This window comes from Dicentrarchus labrax, unplaced genomic scaffold, assembly GCF_905237075.1.
Source record: "Dicentrarchus labrax unplaced genomic scaffold, dlabrax2021, whole genome shotgun sequence".
NCBI classification, from domain to species: domain Eukaryota; kingdom Metazoa; phylum Chordata; class Actinopteri; family Moronidae; genus Dicentrarchus; species Dicentrarchus labrax.
In genome coordinates this window covers 9,439,314-9,455,070 of record NW_026136702.1, presented here as the reverse complement: position 1 = coordinate 9,455,070, position 15,757 = coordinate 9,439,314, and the positions used below count along the sequence as shown (strand labels likewise).

The window sequence follows — 15,757 nt, the reverse complement described above, 5'->3', positions numbered from 1 at the left end:
GTCAGCGAACCGCGCATAAGATGATGGCGCATGCGTACTGGGGTTTATGGGCAGGCACACGGAAGGGCTGTCACAGACTGAAGGAAACGTTTGTAAGGGCTGCTGGTGCATGTTGGGACCATTGACAGTCTATAACTACATATATCTTTGGACTCAAGGTATGTAACACGGCAAGACGAAACAAAGAACAGTATCATAATAATAATGATAATTTAACAATACGTTGCTTCTCATTAAGTAAATTATTAGCGTGAATATTCCTGTAGGTCTGTTTTAAACGCGTCTTCTGTTGTTGATTTAGTCTTTAAAGGTCTCACAGCGACATCTACAGACCTGTCAGGCTGCTTGCTGGTGTATATATATATATATATATTTATATATACTCCTGATATTGTACTGAAAGGTTGAAGGAGAGGTCAACTTGTTGGTGTTGTAATAGAATTAGTTTATTATCCTAGTTAGGCTGGTTGAAACGTTAGCAGACATTATAATGTGGTTTTAAATGTTAGTTGAAAGGGGATAATATATGGTTTTACTGTATGTATACTTTTTATAATTGAATAATATTGCCAGTATGTTTGGGGTCTTTATTCTAGTTATAATTAAAATATTGGAAATTAAGAGTGCAGGATATTATGGTATATTATTAAGTATAAATTATTAAGTATATGATGGCCATTCACAGGTTCTATTATGTTTAATAACTGATATGATTTATTACACAGATTTGATGCAAAATTCGACCATGTTTGATCATCGAAAAATAGTTTTAAAAAATGGTCCAAGATCCCTTCAAAATACCACGTTAAGACACCAAGACCTCGAGGTTTATTTCCAAAAGATGACAAGTGATTAGCATAAAGTGGACATGTCTGCAGAGGGGAGACGCAGTGGTACCCATAAGACCCCTTTTCATTCAGATATCTAGAGGTCAGGGGTCAAGGGAACCCTTTAAAAATAGCAATGGCAGTTTTTGCATCACCAAAATCAGAGCTTGAAATTAACTTTATTCCTCAGTGTTTTCTTTCAGCTGTCCCAGACTTAAGAACAGTTTTCTAAAATTAAAGTTATTTTGTTTTCATTCTACTTTATAAATATATTTTTATTACTTAGTTTCAGTAACTCTGTTCTGTTGCCTGAGCTTATATCTGAATGCAAAATTGAAATGACCCTTTTGACCACAGTCAGTTTTCATTATTATTTTATTCCATGTTTGAGTTACTGTTTCTTATTTATTTATTAAGCGTTCGATCAATAAATGCATCACCGCAAACTGATCTGATTGTAATATGACAATGGACATTTACATACACACACTTTGTACATTATTATTACTGGGACATCGTATATTTGAAGTAAAAAAATAAACATCTGTAAAAAGAAGATCAAACAAACTATTTACATATAAACTAAAGCCACATCCTGATCCAGAGAGAACAAGAGAGGAAGAACAGGCCTCACCTACTGACAGTCTGCTAATGGCACAAGAGGAGAGGGAGAGACCCCAGTGCTGTTGACAGAAGAGCCGTGGACTTGGGGATCTATTACAATATAGTTTGAATATATTTCAGGTGCAGTTTTATTGTCCCTGGGCGCTGGTCAAACTTCAACCTAACTTTATAAGCCCCCTTTTCTACAAGCAATGACCTGGCTGTGGATGTCGCCGTCCGTGTGCAGGGGAAGATCTTACAGTCTGAGTACAACATACCGAACATCCCTGACAACCTCTGCTCTCTGTTTACAGCTCTGTGATGGCCGTGGACTGGATTGGATTCGGCTATGCTGCCGCCATCGCTTTAGGAGGATTCATGGGATACAAGAGAAAAGGTCACACTTGATGATCTTATGTATTTATTTTGGCAGAGAGCTCAACCAAAGAATATTCTCTACCACATTATTAAGTGGTTGAGTAAAGTATCCCTGATTATCATCATGTGTCTGTGTTTCATTGTAGGCAGTGTGATGTCCCTCATGGCTGGTTTAGTTTTTGGTGGATTATCTGCTTATGGTGCATACAACATCTCCCATGACTCAAAGGATATCAAGGTCTCATTGCGTGAGTATGGCTAAGCCCATTCCTAATATGCTGATTTTCAGAGAATCAGTTAAAACATCCAGCCAGTATCGTGGTGTTTTTCTTTCTTCCAGTGGCCTCTGGAGTCCTCTCACTCGTGATGGGAATGAGATACAAGAAATCTGGAAAATTAATGCCTGCTGGCGTCATGTCCGGACTAAGGTCAGAGTCAAACTTGCTTCAACATGCAGAGAAAGTTAATTGAGCAAATTATGAACTCATCCTTTTTTCTTTATTTGCTTCCCCTTTCTTACAGTTTATTGATGGTGTTTCGGCTGTTGCTTCTCATCATGGTGTGACTGGAGGAACAATACGGACCACACAGAGGGCTCTCTGTCTCTTAATGAACAACCCTTGTTTTAAAGGAAACACCATTCCCAGTTGGCATACTAAATCCTGTTTTTTATCTGTATCTTTCATGTGACCAGAAACCTTGTAAAAGCTATCAGTGGGTGTTTAACAGATTTAAGATTAACTACTAATCTTATTGCGGTAAATCTGCTGGGATGATCTTATGTAAATCAAATAGTTGTTGCTTATTTTTTTGTATATGTGCATGAAATCTCAGTTTACTTACTCAGTGTTGGCAGAACAAAAGATGTACAGTATGTGAGCTTTGTGGTGCTCCTGTTTACTGTACACACTACTACATTAGTTTTGCAAGCTGCTGAACAATCAACATTAGAAAGTTGGAATATTTCTGTATTGCCTGAAAAAAGGGAACAAGATTAAAATATAAAAAATGTGTATTCTTACTGCTCACATGCTTTTTTTTTAGCAAACTAAACAAATATCAGTTTCAAAATAATGTTCCTCTCTTTATGTACAAGGTTTTGGTGATAGGAGGCGGAATAAAAACATCAGTTGCTCGAATGATCCTCAAAAATAAACACTTTATTTAGTAAAACGTTCACATTAAAAAATCACTCACACATGTTACGTAATGACTCCTTTCATGCTAAATTTTATTTTGTTCTAGATAGTGCAGTATTCATCTTAACATAAACCGGCAGATATAATCGATCCACATGGTGTACAGGCTAGGCTTGCGTAATGAATCGCTCATACTGCCAATGTGAGGAATGCACCAGAGTTTATGGGAATGGTATTTTGATTTTGAACACCTCCATGATGGTCTTTGTGTAGGTTTCATCTGGCTGGGACTTCCTCTTGCTGCCGGGCTGCAGGAACCTGCTGATGGCGGGAATCCGGGTCATCCTGCCCTGGAAAGACTGGAGGGAAACACAGAGTATTCAGTATAGGGGTGTCTATCACGATACCTACTTTTGTTGACCCAGAAATAATTGTGATAAACTGTATTATTGCCATTTTAAGACCATTTTATGCCACCGATATGAGCGTAATACAGTCCCTCAAGGAAGATCAATTCATGCACATTCAACCACTTCATGCAAATTCAACCAAACCATGTGAACACTGAATGACCTTTTCTTCAGTCACCACAACTTCTCCATAAATCGGAGCAAAATGCTGAGCTGTGTGTAACCAAACTCACATCCTTGTTTCTAATTGTGAAGATTTCGCATTTACTCCAAACGGTACAAAATCCACTTTCTTACGCAGTTTTATTGGGGGAAAAAATGCTTAAGAAATATTTTTATTGTGAAATCAGGCTGCAAGAATCCCCCCAAAAAAGCCCACGAAATCCTGGAAATCCATGAAAATATTAAAATATGCTACATACACAATACATAAATAAGACCACACAACCAAAAGAAGAAGTAGGGGTATGCTATAGACTATAGAGTCATTTAATCCTTTAAATCCTGCTGTTTAGTTAGTCTGGCATCATGTTGGTGACATTCTTAACACAGGTCAAGGTCATATCCGTGTAGGATTAGTCGCCAACGTAAGTATTGTGTATTGACACTGATATGACCGTCTTTTTACACATTTTACCTTCACGTTGGGGAAGTCGGCGAGGATTCCTGGGAATTTCTCCTCCAACATCAGGGTGCACTCGAGCAGCTGCACATCTGCACAGCTCAGTTTACCTCCCACCAGGTATATGGGCCCAGACAGCGCCTGAGAGGTCAAAGATCACATATAAACCATCATCAGATCACAACTTTAAAGGGTTTTATATATATATATAATACAGTAAAGACAAGAGGAGTGGTACCTTTTCAAACACTGGGAGGTAGCGCTCTTTTGCTTTACTCTGAATGTTGTCCAGTTTTGGTTTAGGATCTGCGCTGAAGGGCAAAATCATGATCATTTCCATGAGATCTATCACTCCCTCCGAGTACATGTTGATCCTGAGGTGGAGAAAAGACACACACATTCATCCACCGCCTGCAGGTTACATAACAGCTTTGTTGCACTGTTAAAGAAAAGCACCATACATGACGCGGTCTTTGAGGTCTTTCCCGTGGAGATTGTACTTCTCTGCAATGTAGTTCAGGATCGCCTTTGTCTGAACAAGCTTCATGCCATCGATTTCCACCATGGGAACTTGTTGGAACATGAGATCTCCATCTGCAGGAGACAGGAGGAGTAATTCAGGTTGGCACTCCCAGTGGGTAATAATTTACCCTGGGTGACCATAACTATGACTACAGGTCAAAATACCTCTGAGGCCCTTCACCTATAAATTGCTGTGTCATCATAAAGGTTGCAGCTGACACACAAACAAATTTAAAAAATACAAACATGTGACTTGGAAACAGGCCAGATATCGATTTTTAGCTTTTTTTTTTAACTCACCACTCAGGAGTTTTTCATACTGCTCACGAGTTGACAGATACACCTCGTCAAACTGAAATTATAGAGCAGATTTAGGGCACATTCAGGAGGTTTTAGGTTCTTTAAAGACTTTAAAAACACCACCCCACCCTCCACTTACCTCAACTTCTGCAACTGTCAGCAGCCACCGGATTGACTCCATTTTCCCTCTCCCATTGAAATAGTGCAGCACAACTTTTCCAGCCATGTTTTTAAATATTGTGAGACTTTAAATCTCTGAATCTACAAAAAAAAGCAGAGTGAATATTACTGACTGTAAATGCATTGCGACGTCGGTATAAAACTTTAAATAAACACGTCTCTGGTGATATCCCATAGTGTGTGTGTGTGTGTGTGTGTGTGTGTGTGGTGAGGTGTTCATACCTGCAGCTGGAGGACTTAGGGTGGAAGTGGGAAAGAAAAGTTGAAGTCGTTATATAATATTGTAGATGAGGCGGGGGGGGAAATGGGGAAAAACATCTGAAGCTTTGTGATTGGCTGATTCAGGCCAATAGAAACTCGACTTGTTAACAGTTTGCCGCTAGACATCATGGGAAAACTACTAAATACCAACTCTGATCGTTGAAGCTCATCGAGTTTAGGCACGTTTCGGTGTATTAATGTAGTTGTATGTTTATTAAACACATAAGGTGGAGTTGACACGTGGACACATGATGGCGAACATAATCGATATTTATCACCATGACAGAGACGTCGCGCTGCAGTCAGCCGTATATAATGGAGGCTCCTCCTCATACTGTGTGGATGTGAGGGCGATCTGGCTGCGACATCTGTCACCCCATTGATCGCTAGGGTTGATTCGGCTGATCTGGCTGGCTAGGCGGGTGTCCCCTTCCTCCCTCACCGCTCCATGTGTGTCCCTCCCGAAGCCCCGCGCTCGGTGGAAGAGGACGAGGTCCCCCCCGGCGGACGACCATCCATCGGTGCACCAGTAGCTGCGCTCCCCTGCTAGAACCTCCAAACAAGCTCAAGGCCCATTTGTAGGAGAAACGTAGGGAAGTTAAGCTCCAAGCGTCAGACACATCCAAATGCGGCGCTGCACGTGGCAGTCTGCCTTCCTTTTTACGTTATCAACATCAATAATATATATTATTATTATATTCATATATTAATGATATTGTCCTCTAAATACATTTAAATTCTAAATTAATTAATTATAATTAATTAAAGCTTATTTGTAGATTTTTTATTTATTTATGTGCACTATATATACATAAAAACTATAATTTAATAATAAAATAATAATCATACAGAAATGTATATTATTTGCACTACGGTGTATATACATAAAAACTATAATAAAATAATAACGTAATAATCATATATAAATGTATTTTATTTAAAATGTATTTGCATTATATATAAATAAAGACAATATAATTTAATAATAATATAATAATCACATAGTAATGTATTTTATTTTTATTTATTTGCACTATATATAAACAAAGACAATATCACCATCAACATTAATAATATATTATATTAATATATTCATGATATTGTCCTCTGAAAACATTTAAATTCTAAATCTAAATTATTTAAATATTATACGTATATGTTTTTTATTTATTTGCACTATATATAAAGACAATATTTAATAATAAAATAATAATATAGAAAAATATTAAATGTTTTTATTTGCACTAAAAGTCTCATCATGAAATTATAAAAAATAAAGAATTAATTAAATGAATGCAATGCTGATTTACTTAAGTATAAAAATATAATTTATTAGGGAAATTATCATGACTTTTTCAAATGTTAATTGTATATGAAAGGGTAGTTTAAATTTATATGAAACAATTAGAAAAAGATATCTTGGGACCCAGATTATATTGTATTTTTGACATAATGTCACAGACCGACGGGAGGAGGATGTAGGGGCCCCAGGGCCGGCAGTTTGAGATCAACGGTATTGATTAAGCTACCTTAAAAACTGATTAAATCTCTTTATTGCTAATCCTAAACTACATACTACTCATTCCGTCATCTCCACCACCTTTTTAATACCATACTGATAATTATTATGATTATTATTAAGGATGACAATATTTATTACAGACGTGTTTGTCACGTCTTATATTTCATAATGAAACTGCACCATTTCAATCATAATATATACTATATACTTTTATACTGTTACATTATGTGTTCACTCTAGTAACATGAATTTTATATTCTGTATATATTGTACAGCTCTAGCAGATTAATCCACACATGGAAAATGTATTTATTTTTTAAAAAGGTGTCACAAAAGAAAAAAACACAACTTGAACATATTGGTACCCAGTCAAAAGTTTAATTATACTCAATAACTGGCAATAATCACACTCAGTTTGGCCAAAGGAGTTGAACATGTTAACTCAGATCATTTTACTTCCAAAAACAGATTCATAAAGTGTGGCAACAACTTGCACTGTATTAATTTTTACTGAAATTAAAGCACTGCCTTGAATTTCATTAAAACGCACAAATAAAAAGTTACCTGATTGATAAGGCTACACATAAAACAAATTACAGCAGGGATGTAAAAAAAAAAGAAAGAAAAGAAAATACTGTACTGTACAGAGGCAAAGTAATTAGTTAGCCAAAAACAAGTCACAGTGAAGTTTTCATAAATGTATAATATGCATATATTATGTATACAGGTTGGTGAACAACATTCAATGATAAATCTGATACAAAACTGAGGGTACAGGTTGTAACCTCTGTAAGGACAGCAGTTATGTTACAGAAATACAAATTATAACACTGAGGAGTAAATCTGGGCTCAAATTTTGGCTGGTTGCATTTAGCTATACACATACACATACAGATCTCTCACAACGCACGACACCCATAATACACACAATGAAAAAAAAAAGAACCAAATTATTGCTGTGTAAGATGTATGTACAGATTCTTTCATTATAAAACAACTAGGCCTACTCTTTGGAGGTGAGAAAGAGTTCTTAGGAGCGCAGATCTCTCTTCCAGGGGCACAGATCGGAGCTCCAGGGAGGGCACTAGCGGTGTCCATATTTGGCAGACCAGTCTGTTCGCCCGTGGATGGTCTGTACCGGTGGGCGAGGCAGCAGACCAGGGGTGCTCTTGTTGGCCAACGGCACGTTGGCAGAGGTGTTCATCGGACTCCGGCCAGACTGCCATGTTGCATAATCTAAAAACAGCATTGAAACAGGGATGAAAATACAATGAACAACAGGTTTGTTTGTTTGTTTGTTAAGTGGGAACAATAAAAGGTTTATATGAGTTAAAATAAAGCTCTGAGAGTCATCCTCACTTGATGCTGTTGATTCCACTGAAGGGCCCTGATGCACCCGGTGACCAGCAGAACCAAGGTCTTTTTTGTAAAATGACGGCATGTATCCGCCCGGGATTGTATTTGTACCTGATATTAAAAAACAAACAACAGTGAGAAGCTGCAGAGATTGCAGTGAGGTCAAGGTGTGAGATGTCCTGGGAGATTTACCGTGAGCGCCTCTGCTCGGTAGAGTCCCTCCAAATGGAATAGCACTGTTGCCCCAAAGATGGCTGCCAGTAAAGTCTTTACTGGCATTTATGGCCACGTTCTTCTTCGTACTAATGCCTGAAGGAGACAGAAAGAGATTATTATTACATTCTACCCTGAAAAAGATTAAATTAATAAAAAAAAAAACTATTAGAAAATAACACTACAAGTATTTTTGGGGCACTTTCACGCCTGTGTGGTTATTAACTTCAGGTCTTACTGCACTTTACTAAACCTGATGTTGTTTATGTTTATTTATGTTCTCTGGTGTCACAACAAAAACAATAGCTGATTATAAGCATCATTAGTTCAGGGTGCCATGAAAAAGAAGCTTTTACAGTTCATTATTGTGGGGGGAGATATTTTATGTTACTTACTTTAAAATTAGGAAAACAACCAAAGTTCAGAATATGACACTTCTGTTTTAACTCCTTTTCACTTTGACTAATCAGAGAAAATCTCTGCACTCGTGCTGACGTGCATACGTGTTAAAAAGATTAGCAAAGATTAGCAAAAAAAGCCATTTTACAACGTTACAGGAAACAGCTGCAGTGGTGTGAACTGACCCGTCTCAGCTCGATTCAAGCCAGCTGACGGCATCGCCTGCGACTTATAAAATCGTAAGGTTGTAGGTCACCTGTCTCAACAGCCAATCAGCTTGTAGGGGAGTCAGGTAGTCAAGTCAGTTACAAAGTGTCAAACTGTCTGAAAGTAAGCAGTAAGAATGGACGTACACAGAGTCGTTGCTATCGAGATGATACACCTTCTTGTATAGATGCTTTGGTGTGAACTGGCAGGGTTTGAGAATGTTGCAAAGCGAAACATTGCAAGTAGCTGCAAGTTTCAACTCATCTTACTGCAAATCTTCAGTCTGAACTTGGCTGAAGAGATTGCTCTCTTGACAACTCATGGCCAGAAGATTGATTTAATAGTACTTTAGCTTTTTAATTCCTGCTACAAATCACATATCTACTATCACCAAGTCCTGCGGTCAGTCCTACTAAGCTCTACTTTATTCAAGTAAAGTCTTTAAATATCTATTACCAGGTAAATATCTTGACTGCCTCAAGTAATGCTGTTTAGCAGAAGCGGTTCTTGATGGCTCTTGGTAGGCTGTGGTCTTGTTCAGGTTTAAGGGTGCATCTTCTTTTCCTTTGGGCCGACTATAATCCAGAACATTTCCATATCTAAAAGACAGAGGGCATTCAATGAGACACATGGCTCAAGCTACAGCTCTTGTGTTGTGTTCATGTATTATACGTTACTACAGTACATCATTAAAGTGCATTGCCTCACCTGCTCAGTGCATCCTCCCCCTGCCTCGACTTTTCTGCGGAGAAGTTACTTTTCCCGAGAATACTTATGGAGGTCAGATCAGTTTCTTCGTAGTCGTCCCAGTCTTCACCCTTCAGGTGTCCTGTGCCGTGGCCCCAACGCCGCCGCCCTCCTTTCGGTTTAAGCTGATAGCTCAGTAGGTTCGCATTTTCTGACTCCTGCCTCGTTTGCTAAAAATTACAAATCAACATTAAACACACACGTGAGGAACATTTCCCACAATTACATGTTTGAAGAAAGATGTTATTATGGTGTAGTTGTATAGATATGGCTGGCTGTCAGTCTCTGTTTGATGGAACCAGTCTATACTTACTCACCTTGCTCTGGAGACTCTTGTCAACAATGTAAGGAAGGTGGCCCTGTGGGGTTCCTTGTGATGTCTGTTCCTGCTTTAGGATGTGCTTGGCTTGCTGCTCTCGCACCAGCTCTGTGTGCCGTTGGTATGCTGCTGCCTGGGCGGCGGCGGATACAGGGGAGGGCTGGATCTGCTGAAGAGGCCTGGAGGGGGAGCAGTGTTGGTTGGAAGGTGGAGGCTGGGAGGGGGGCACGGGCTTGAGCAGCAGGGGTTGTTGCTGCTGCAGCATCTGTTGTGACTGCAAAGGAGCCTGCAGCGGCACAAGGCCTGGCTGAGGTCTGCCCTGCTCCAGGATCTGCTGAGGAGTGCCCAAAGCCTGGCCCACGTGGAAATAAGAGTACCTGAGAGCCTGGGTAGATATTAAGATTTGTAAACAAACAACATCAGCTTTCATTCTCAGCTGTGAGGGCTGTGGAAAACACTGGGGAAGTGTAGGTCAGACACTACCTGGGCTGAAGCTGGTCTCTTCTTGGGATCCCACTGAAGCAGGTCTGTCATCAGATGGATTGCTTCAGGACTCGCATTCGGGATCAGTGTCTTCAGATTACTGGGAACACACTGAGGCCAACGAAAATTCATAGCACTTGCCAGTTGGTATCCCTCTGGCCAATCGTTCTAGAGGGAGAAGACGCAGTTAATCTTACACACTGCATTTATATAACATCTATTTAATAAGAACATCTGTTTTAATTAACAGTAGGAGTAGTAAAATATACTTGGATGTGACATGGTCTGATATGGTCAAACAGCTTCAGAAACCCCTTCACGCCTTTCCAACGTCACAATTCTGATGACTATGTTCAAATATTTCTGTAACTTTTAAAAAACCAACAATCTGATATTCAAACCCACTTCATGCTGTGATTGGTCAGCTGTACTGAGATGAGAAAGCGAGCTGGGTTTGAACTTCTCGCTCTCTCTCTCTCTCTTATTATTCGTTACACACCTATTTGTCACTTTTCGTGGTTACAGCTGGAAAATGTGTGTGTGTCCCCTCTTTGAGACATCTGCCATCCAGTGTGGCAGTTTGGGATAACAATAAACACGTTTGAGCTAGTTCTTCTGATCGAGCATAATCCGATCCTTATTGTGTCCCCACGTTTTAAACTGTTCTTAAAATCCTTAATTTAAAAATGTATAAGCCTTTCTGTCTTTTTAAGAGTTCCACATATGAAAAGCATTACCTTCTTTGGTGTACCCAAGACTTGGCAAATCTTGAATATGGTGTCTACTTCACTGGAGCCTGGGAAAAGAGGCCTGAGGGTATAAAGCTCTGCCATGATGCATCCAACTGCCCACTGGTCTATGGGTGAACTGTAGGATGTGGATCTGAGGAGCACCTCCGGGGCTCTGTACCTGGTCCAAAAAGAGAGGGTACTAGGACTTGAGTGCACTGAACTATCAAACACACTTTCATTTATCTATTTATTTAAGTGCATTATATTTACTCTAAAAGAAACTCACCATCTAGTCGAGACATAGTCTGTGTATGGTGGCCGCGATCGGATTTCTCGGGCAAGCCCAAAGTCGGCTATTTTCACCAGCTCTGGGCCCATGCACAGAAGATTCTCCGGTTTCATGTCCCTGTGAAAAAACCCTAACAAAAGACACATCGCATGAACACCTTGACTTCTGTTGTAGCACATTTAACTTATCACCCTGCTGTCGTAAACCGACGTACCGTGTTTATGAATGAATGCGAGCCCCTGAAGTATCTGAAACATAATATTTCTTACAGCAGATTCAGGGAACAACCGAGTCCTGCAGCAAGAAACAAACAGAAAACTGTTAAGAAACTGTCCAAATATATACCAAATATAGTTTAAAATGTGGAATTAATAATGCAACAATACGCACCTGTCTTTCATGAGCTGATACAAATTTTCCTTCATGTACTCAAATATGAAGTACAAGTGATCATTTTCTCGAATTACCTCCTTAAGTTTGATCACATTAGCATGGTTGAGTTTCTTTAAGGACTGAAAGAATAAAAAAATAAAAAAACAGATCATGTAAGAATATGTGGAATGCATGAACAAAATAAATGATAGAAATAAATAGTAAGTCAAAACATGCTGGACAATACACACAGATAACTGCAGCACATTCAAAAGCACGCCCTACAACTAGAAAACAAAACCTCTCTTGTTATAACACGGCTAGTGTAAGAACACAATGTAGTTTGGGGGGTAAATGCTGCAAAGGTGGGACTTATGCTTACAATTTAAAAAGGGGAAAATAATTAATAGAAAGCAAGATGGAGAAATATACACTTGTCCCATGCACTGGGATGATATAGGTTTAACCATGCTACATTTTTAGTAAGGGGGTAAAAGCTGTAATGGGATTTTGATATTGTATGGTGTGACATGCTGTAATTATCATCTAATTAGCAGGACTCTAAAGGACCAGCGTGTTCTACGCATGTTTTGCCGCATTAAGGTCAAGCTCTAGGAAAGGGGGGGGTTGTGAAGGCCGGGGATGGGAACCAGAGCTAAAAAGAAACCAACAGCACACAAGAATCACCTTCTACTCTTAGAGGCTGGTGTGTGACTTTGAGCTGTGAGGAAATTTAGACAGTGACTTGAAATCGGTGTGAAAAAAAACAAACAGAAAAATGTGAAACTGGACTAAAATGCACAATATGTTCATTATACCATCATTACTACATTACCCACAAATCATCAAGTTATCATGGAGTTATTTATAACTTCTGTATTCTACACAAGTCACAGGATGTGACAGCAAAAAGGAAATATTACATGTGATATTTAATGTTTGCTAGTCTATTCTGATGAGTTATTCAAACGCACAGTTAAAAATGTAGAAAAGAAACTCACCTTGACTTCACGAAGGTTCATGCATTCTTCCCACGAGTAGAATTTTCTTTTCATTCTGAAAAATAATTTTTACAATAAACTAATTTGTTGGGATTTAAATTAAACTCCATAGAAGTCACAGCAGATTGCAGAACATCGGCTCTAAACTACAAACAAATCTACATTTCTTGAATACTCACTTCTTTATGGCAACCAGCTCTCCGGACTCCAGACTGCGGCCGAGGATGACGGAGCCGTAGGTGCCATCCCCGAGCTGTCTGATGGTAGTGTATCTATTCATTTTGCTCGTCCTTCCATAGCAACTTACGGGGGCAGATAATAATCGGGTGGAGAAAGGAGCTGCGTTTGCCTCCGGCTGCTGAATGCAACCAAATTTTCCTGTGACAACAGCAGAAGACCACGGGCAGAGCTGGAGGACTCATGGTGTCATGGACTTGCCTCCTTCTAGCTGAGAAGGTGAGAGGTGGATGACAGAAAGTGATGTTATATGTAGCTGTATTAATTACAATGTACATGGCACAAAATAAACCTATAGTATGTAGTATGACATGATGTGGTCGGCCGGTATTATCAGCCGATATTGATCTATCGCAGACATATCGGTGTAAATGTTACCTGAAATTATCTGATATTGTCCAAATACCTTTTTTATCCTTCTGGTTAACAATGCAGAATAAGTGCTTGTGGTAATTTACTAGTGTCAGTGCAAAGTTTATCCAGCAATGATTTACAATACTGTAAAAAGCAGCACAGAGTGAGACAGAAGGTGCAGCTCTCAGTATGTGTAGAGTTGGTTGCCAATGTATATGTTAAACTATTTAACATGTTAAAGAACATTTAACTTAAATATTCTGAAGTTATTTGTTTAAAAAAAAACAGCTTTCTGAGTATCTTTGCAGTCATATAGGTGAGAAATCATAAAAAAGGGTTATTTTCATTCAAAAGTTCACTATATCGGCCGACATATCGGTACCATGTTGGTCGGGCTCTTCAACAAAGTGGGACACTTTATGATCGGAAAACTATATGATGGAGACACAGTTTCAATTTACCTACATATAACATGTCTTTATCATTTCTCTACTGTAATTTCTTGGTATGTCTTGGCCCCAATATATACCAATACTGACGGAGCTGCAATAAACTGTAATATTATATCAATTAATGTTACACACAGACCTTTATATAAAGTATTCTGGCAGTTGAAAGCAGTTTTTTTTAAATCCTCAACAGAGGGAAACCTGAACATGTTCATAGAAGATGATATTATGAAATGTATAACAAGTTGAGAACCCAATCATTGTGTGACCTCCACACATTGGAGTGAGAATAAAGATTTCAGTGAAGTAAAGTTAACAATATTTGCACCTTCATAGAATTAGGATTTCTTTCAGTGACAGTTTTATACATTTTAACAAGGTAATCAGTAGTCTACCATAACTAACAATTAAAATAAAGTTGTTAAAATGTGTGAAAACAGCATTATAATGAAGCACTGTGATGCTGTTTGGTACAAAACCCAAACAAATGTCACATTATCATGATTTTTAAGTGTTTTTCAGTGAGAATTAAAATAGTATTTGCAAACAAATAACCATTCCTACAAATAATGAATCGCAATATGCTTTTATTTTATTTTTCTAATAACCATATCGTGAATCTCTCATTCACCGATAAAAGAAGAGGTCCTTAAAGTACTCTCCGACCGTTAGTAAACGTCCTTTAATATTAACAACATTCACGTTATTTTAGCACAACAAACATAAATTATTAGGATATAATTCACACTGTTTATTAATTAAGCTTAATTGTGTTGTGCTGGTGGAGGCCCAGCTTCTGACAACACATTACAGCGCTATATAAAGAGAAAGAGAGAGAGAGAGAGGGAGAAAATACTGGCCTTGTTGGGACTGAATGGTCTCCTAACTTAACATAAAAACAAGAAGCACAACAACTCACCCTCCTCGCGTCAAATCGATCACAACACATAGCCGAGCATTCGTAATCGATGATCAACAAATGGTTTCACGGATTATTCAGTCGACTGACAGCGTCCGGAGGATTGTGTCCAACACACAATATATAAATACAGTTTCATCCAGGCCCCTGTCGTCGGATCATCATAATCTCGCGTTGCTAAAAAAAAAAAACCAGCAACAAATCACAGCTCTCCTCCTCTGTGGACAAAGATACAAAACGAGATGAGATGAGTTACTGCATCCGTATCGTACACCCCATACCGTCTGAAAACTACCGTCAGTGTCTGAAACATGGCATTAAAATAACTATTTAAATATATTAATATAATCTGTTTTATGTTGTTTTTTTTGTCTTCACCTTTTTATAGTCTGCATTTTGCACGCGAAGGTGAAAATTAATGCAAAACAGTAATTCACAAACTCATAGACAATTTAAATACATACTCGTGAAATGTACAAGTCGTATTGAGTCTAGTTCACAACACTGCACAAGAATAATTTTAAAAAAGATCCATATTTAAAAAAAAAACTACATAAAACGAGAAAGATTTTACGGCGCTAAGCAAAGCCGGAAGTGAGAGAGTAGTTATGCTCTTGTATCGTATTCTTCTTCTCTGGTAAAATCGCCCACCTACAGTGAAGCAGATGGTGCAAAAGTGTTTTTATGGACCCTGAGGCAATACTTACACATGCACACACAAGTGGTGCTCAAACGCAACACTACAATGGATTCAATTCAATTCAATTCAATTCAATTCAATTCAATTTTATTTGTACAGCACCAATTCATAACAGAAGTTATCTCAGGACACTTTTCAAATAGAGCAGGTCTAGACTGAACTCTTTAAAACATTATTTACAGAGACCCAACAGTACCACCATGAGCAAGCACTTGGC

At 38.5% G+C, this 15,757-nt stretch overlaps 3 protein-coding genes across 5 annotated transcripts; 1 reads left to right on the top strand and 2 right to left on the bottom strand.

The window, feature by feature from the left end:
* Positions 1 to 41: 41 nt before the first annotated feature.
* On the top strand, positions 42 to 2,821 carry tmem14a (transmembrane protein 14A). The gene is made up of 5 exons (XM_051417745.1): positions 42 to 158; positions 1,745 to 1,827; positions 1,955 to 2,056; positions 2,149 to 2,236; positions 2,331 to 2,821. The coding sequence occupies exons 2-5, from the start codon at positions 1,752 to 1,754 to the stop codon at positions 2,371 to 2,373; spliced, it is 309 nt and encodes a 102-aa protein (XP_051273705.1). The 5' UTR covers positions 42 to 158; positions 1,745 to 1,751; the 3' UTR covers positions 2,374 to 2,821.
* Positions 2,822 to 2,942: 121 nt separating this feature from the next.
* Positions 2,943 to 5,309, bottom strand: gsta.1 (glutathione S-transferase, alpha tandem duplicate 1). Its single transcript, XM_051417615.1, has 7 exons — positions 5,204 to 5,309; positions 4,941 to 5,062; positions 4,802 to 4,853; positions 4,441 to 4,573; positions 4,218 to 4,353; positions 3,995 to 4,120; positions 2,943 to 3,306 (listed from the first exon to the last, which is right to left on the bottom strand). The coding sequence occupies exons 2-7, from the start codon at positions 5,025 to 5,027 to the stop codon at positions 3,169 to 3,171; spliced, it is 672 nt and encodes a 223-aa protein (XP_051273575.1). The 5' UTR covers positions 5,028 to 5,062; positions 5,204 to 5,309; the 3' UTR covers positions 2,943 to 3,168.
* A 1,813-nt stretch (positions 5,310 to 7,122) lies between these two features.
* Positions 7,123 to 15,021, bottom strand: LOC127372992 (serine/threonine-protein kinase ICK). Of its 3 annotated transcripts, XM_051417051.1 has the most exons (14): positions 14,841 to 15,019; positions 13,061 to 13,329; positions 12,882 to 12,936; positions 11,899 to 12,020; positions 11,723 to 11,802; positions 11,506 to 11,638; positions 11,226 to 11,397; positions 10,489 to 10,656; positions 10,004 to 10,390; positions 9,648 to 9,856; positions 9,396 to 9,538; positions 8,313 to 8,429; positions 8,124 to 8,231; positions 7,123 to 8,000 (listed from the first exon to the last, which is right to left on the bottom strand). In XM_051417051.1, the coding sequence occupies exons 2-14, from the start codon at positions 13,159 to 13,161 to the stop codon at positions 7,849 to 7,851; spliced, it is 1,947 nt and encodes a 648-aa protein (XP_051273011.1). In that variant the 5' UTR covers positions 13,162 to 13,329; positions 14,841 to 15,019; the 3' UTR covers positions 7,123 to 7,848. The 3 variants fall into 3 exon arrangements, with proteins under 3 accessions (XP_051273011.1, XP_051272994.1, XP_051273002.1); XM_051417034.1 differs by having other exon boundaries at positions 8,124 to 8,429; positions 14,841 to 15,021; XM_051417042.1 differs by having other exon boundaries at positions 8,124 to 8,429; positions 13,061 to 13,325; positions 14,841 to 15,021.
* Between the last annotated feature and the right edge of the window lie 736 nt (positions 15,022 to 15,757).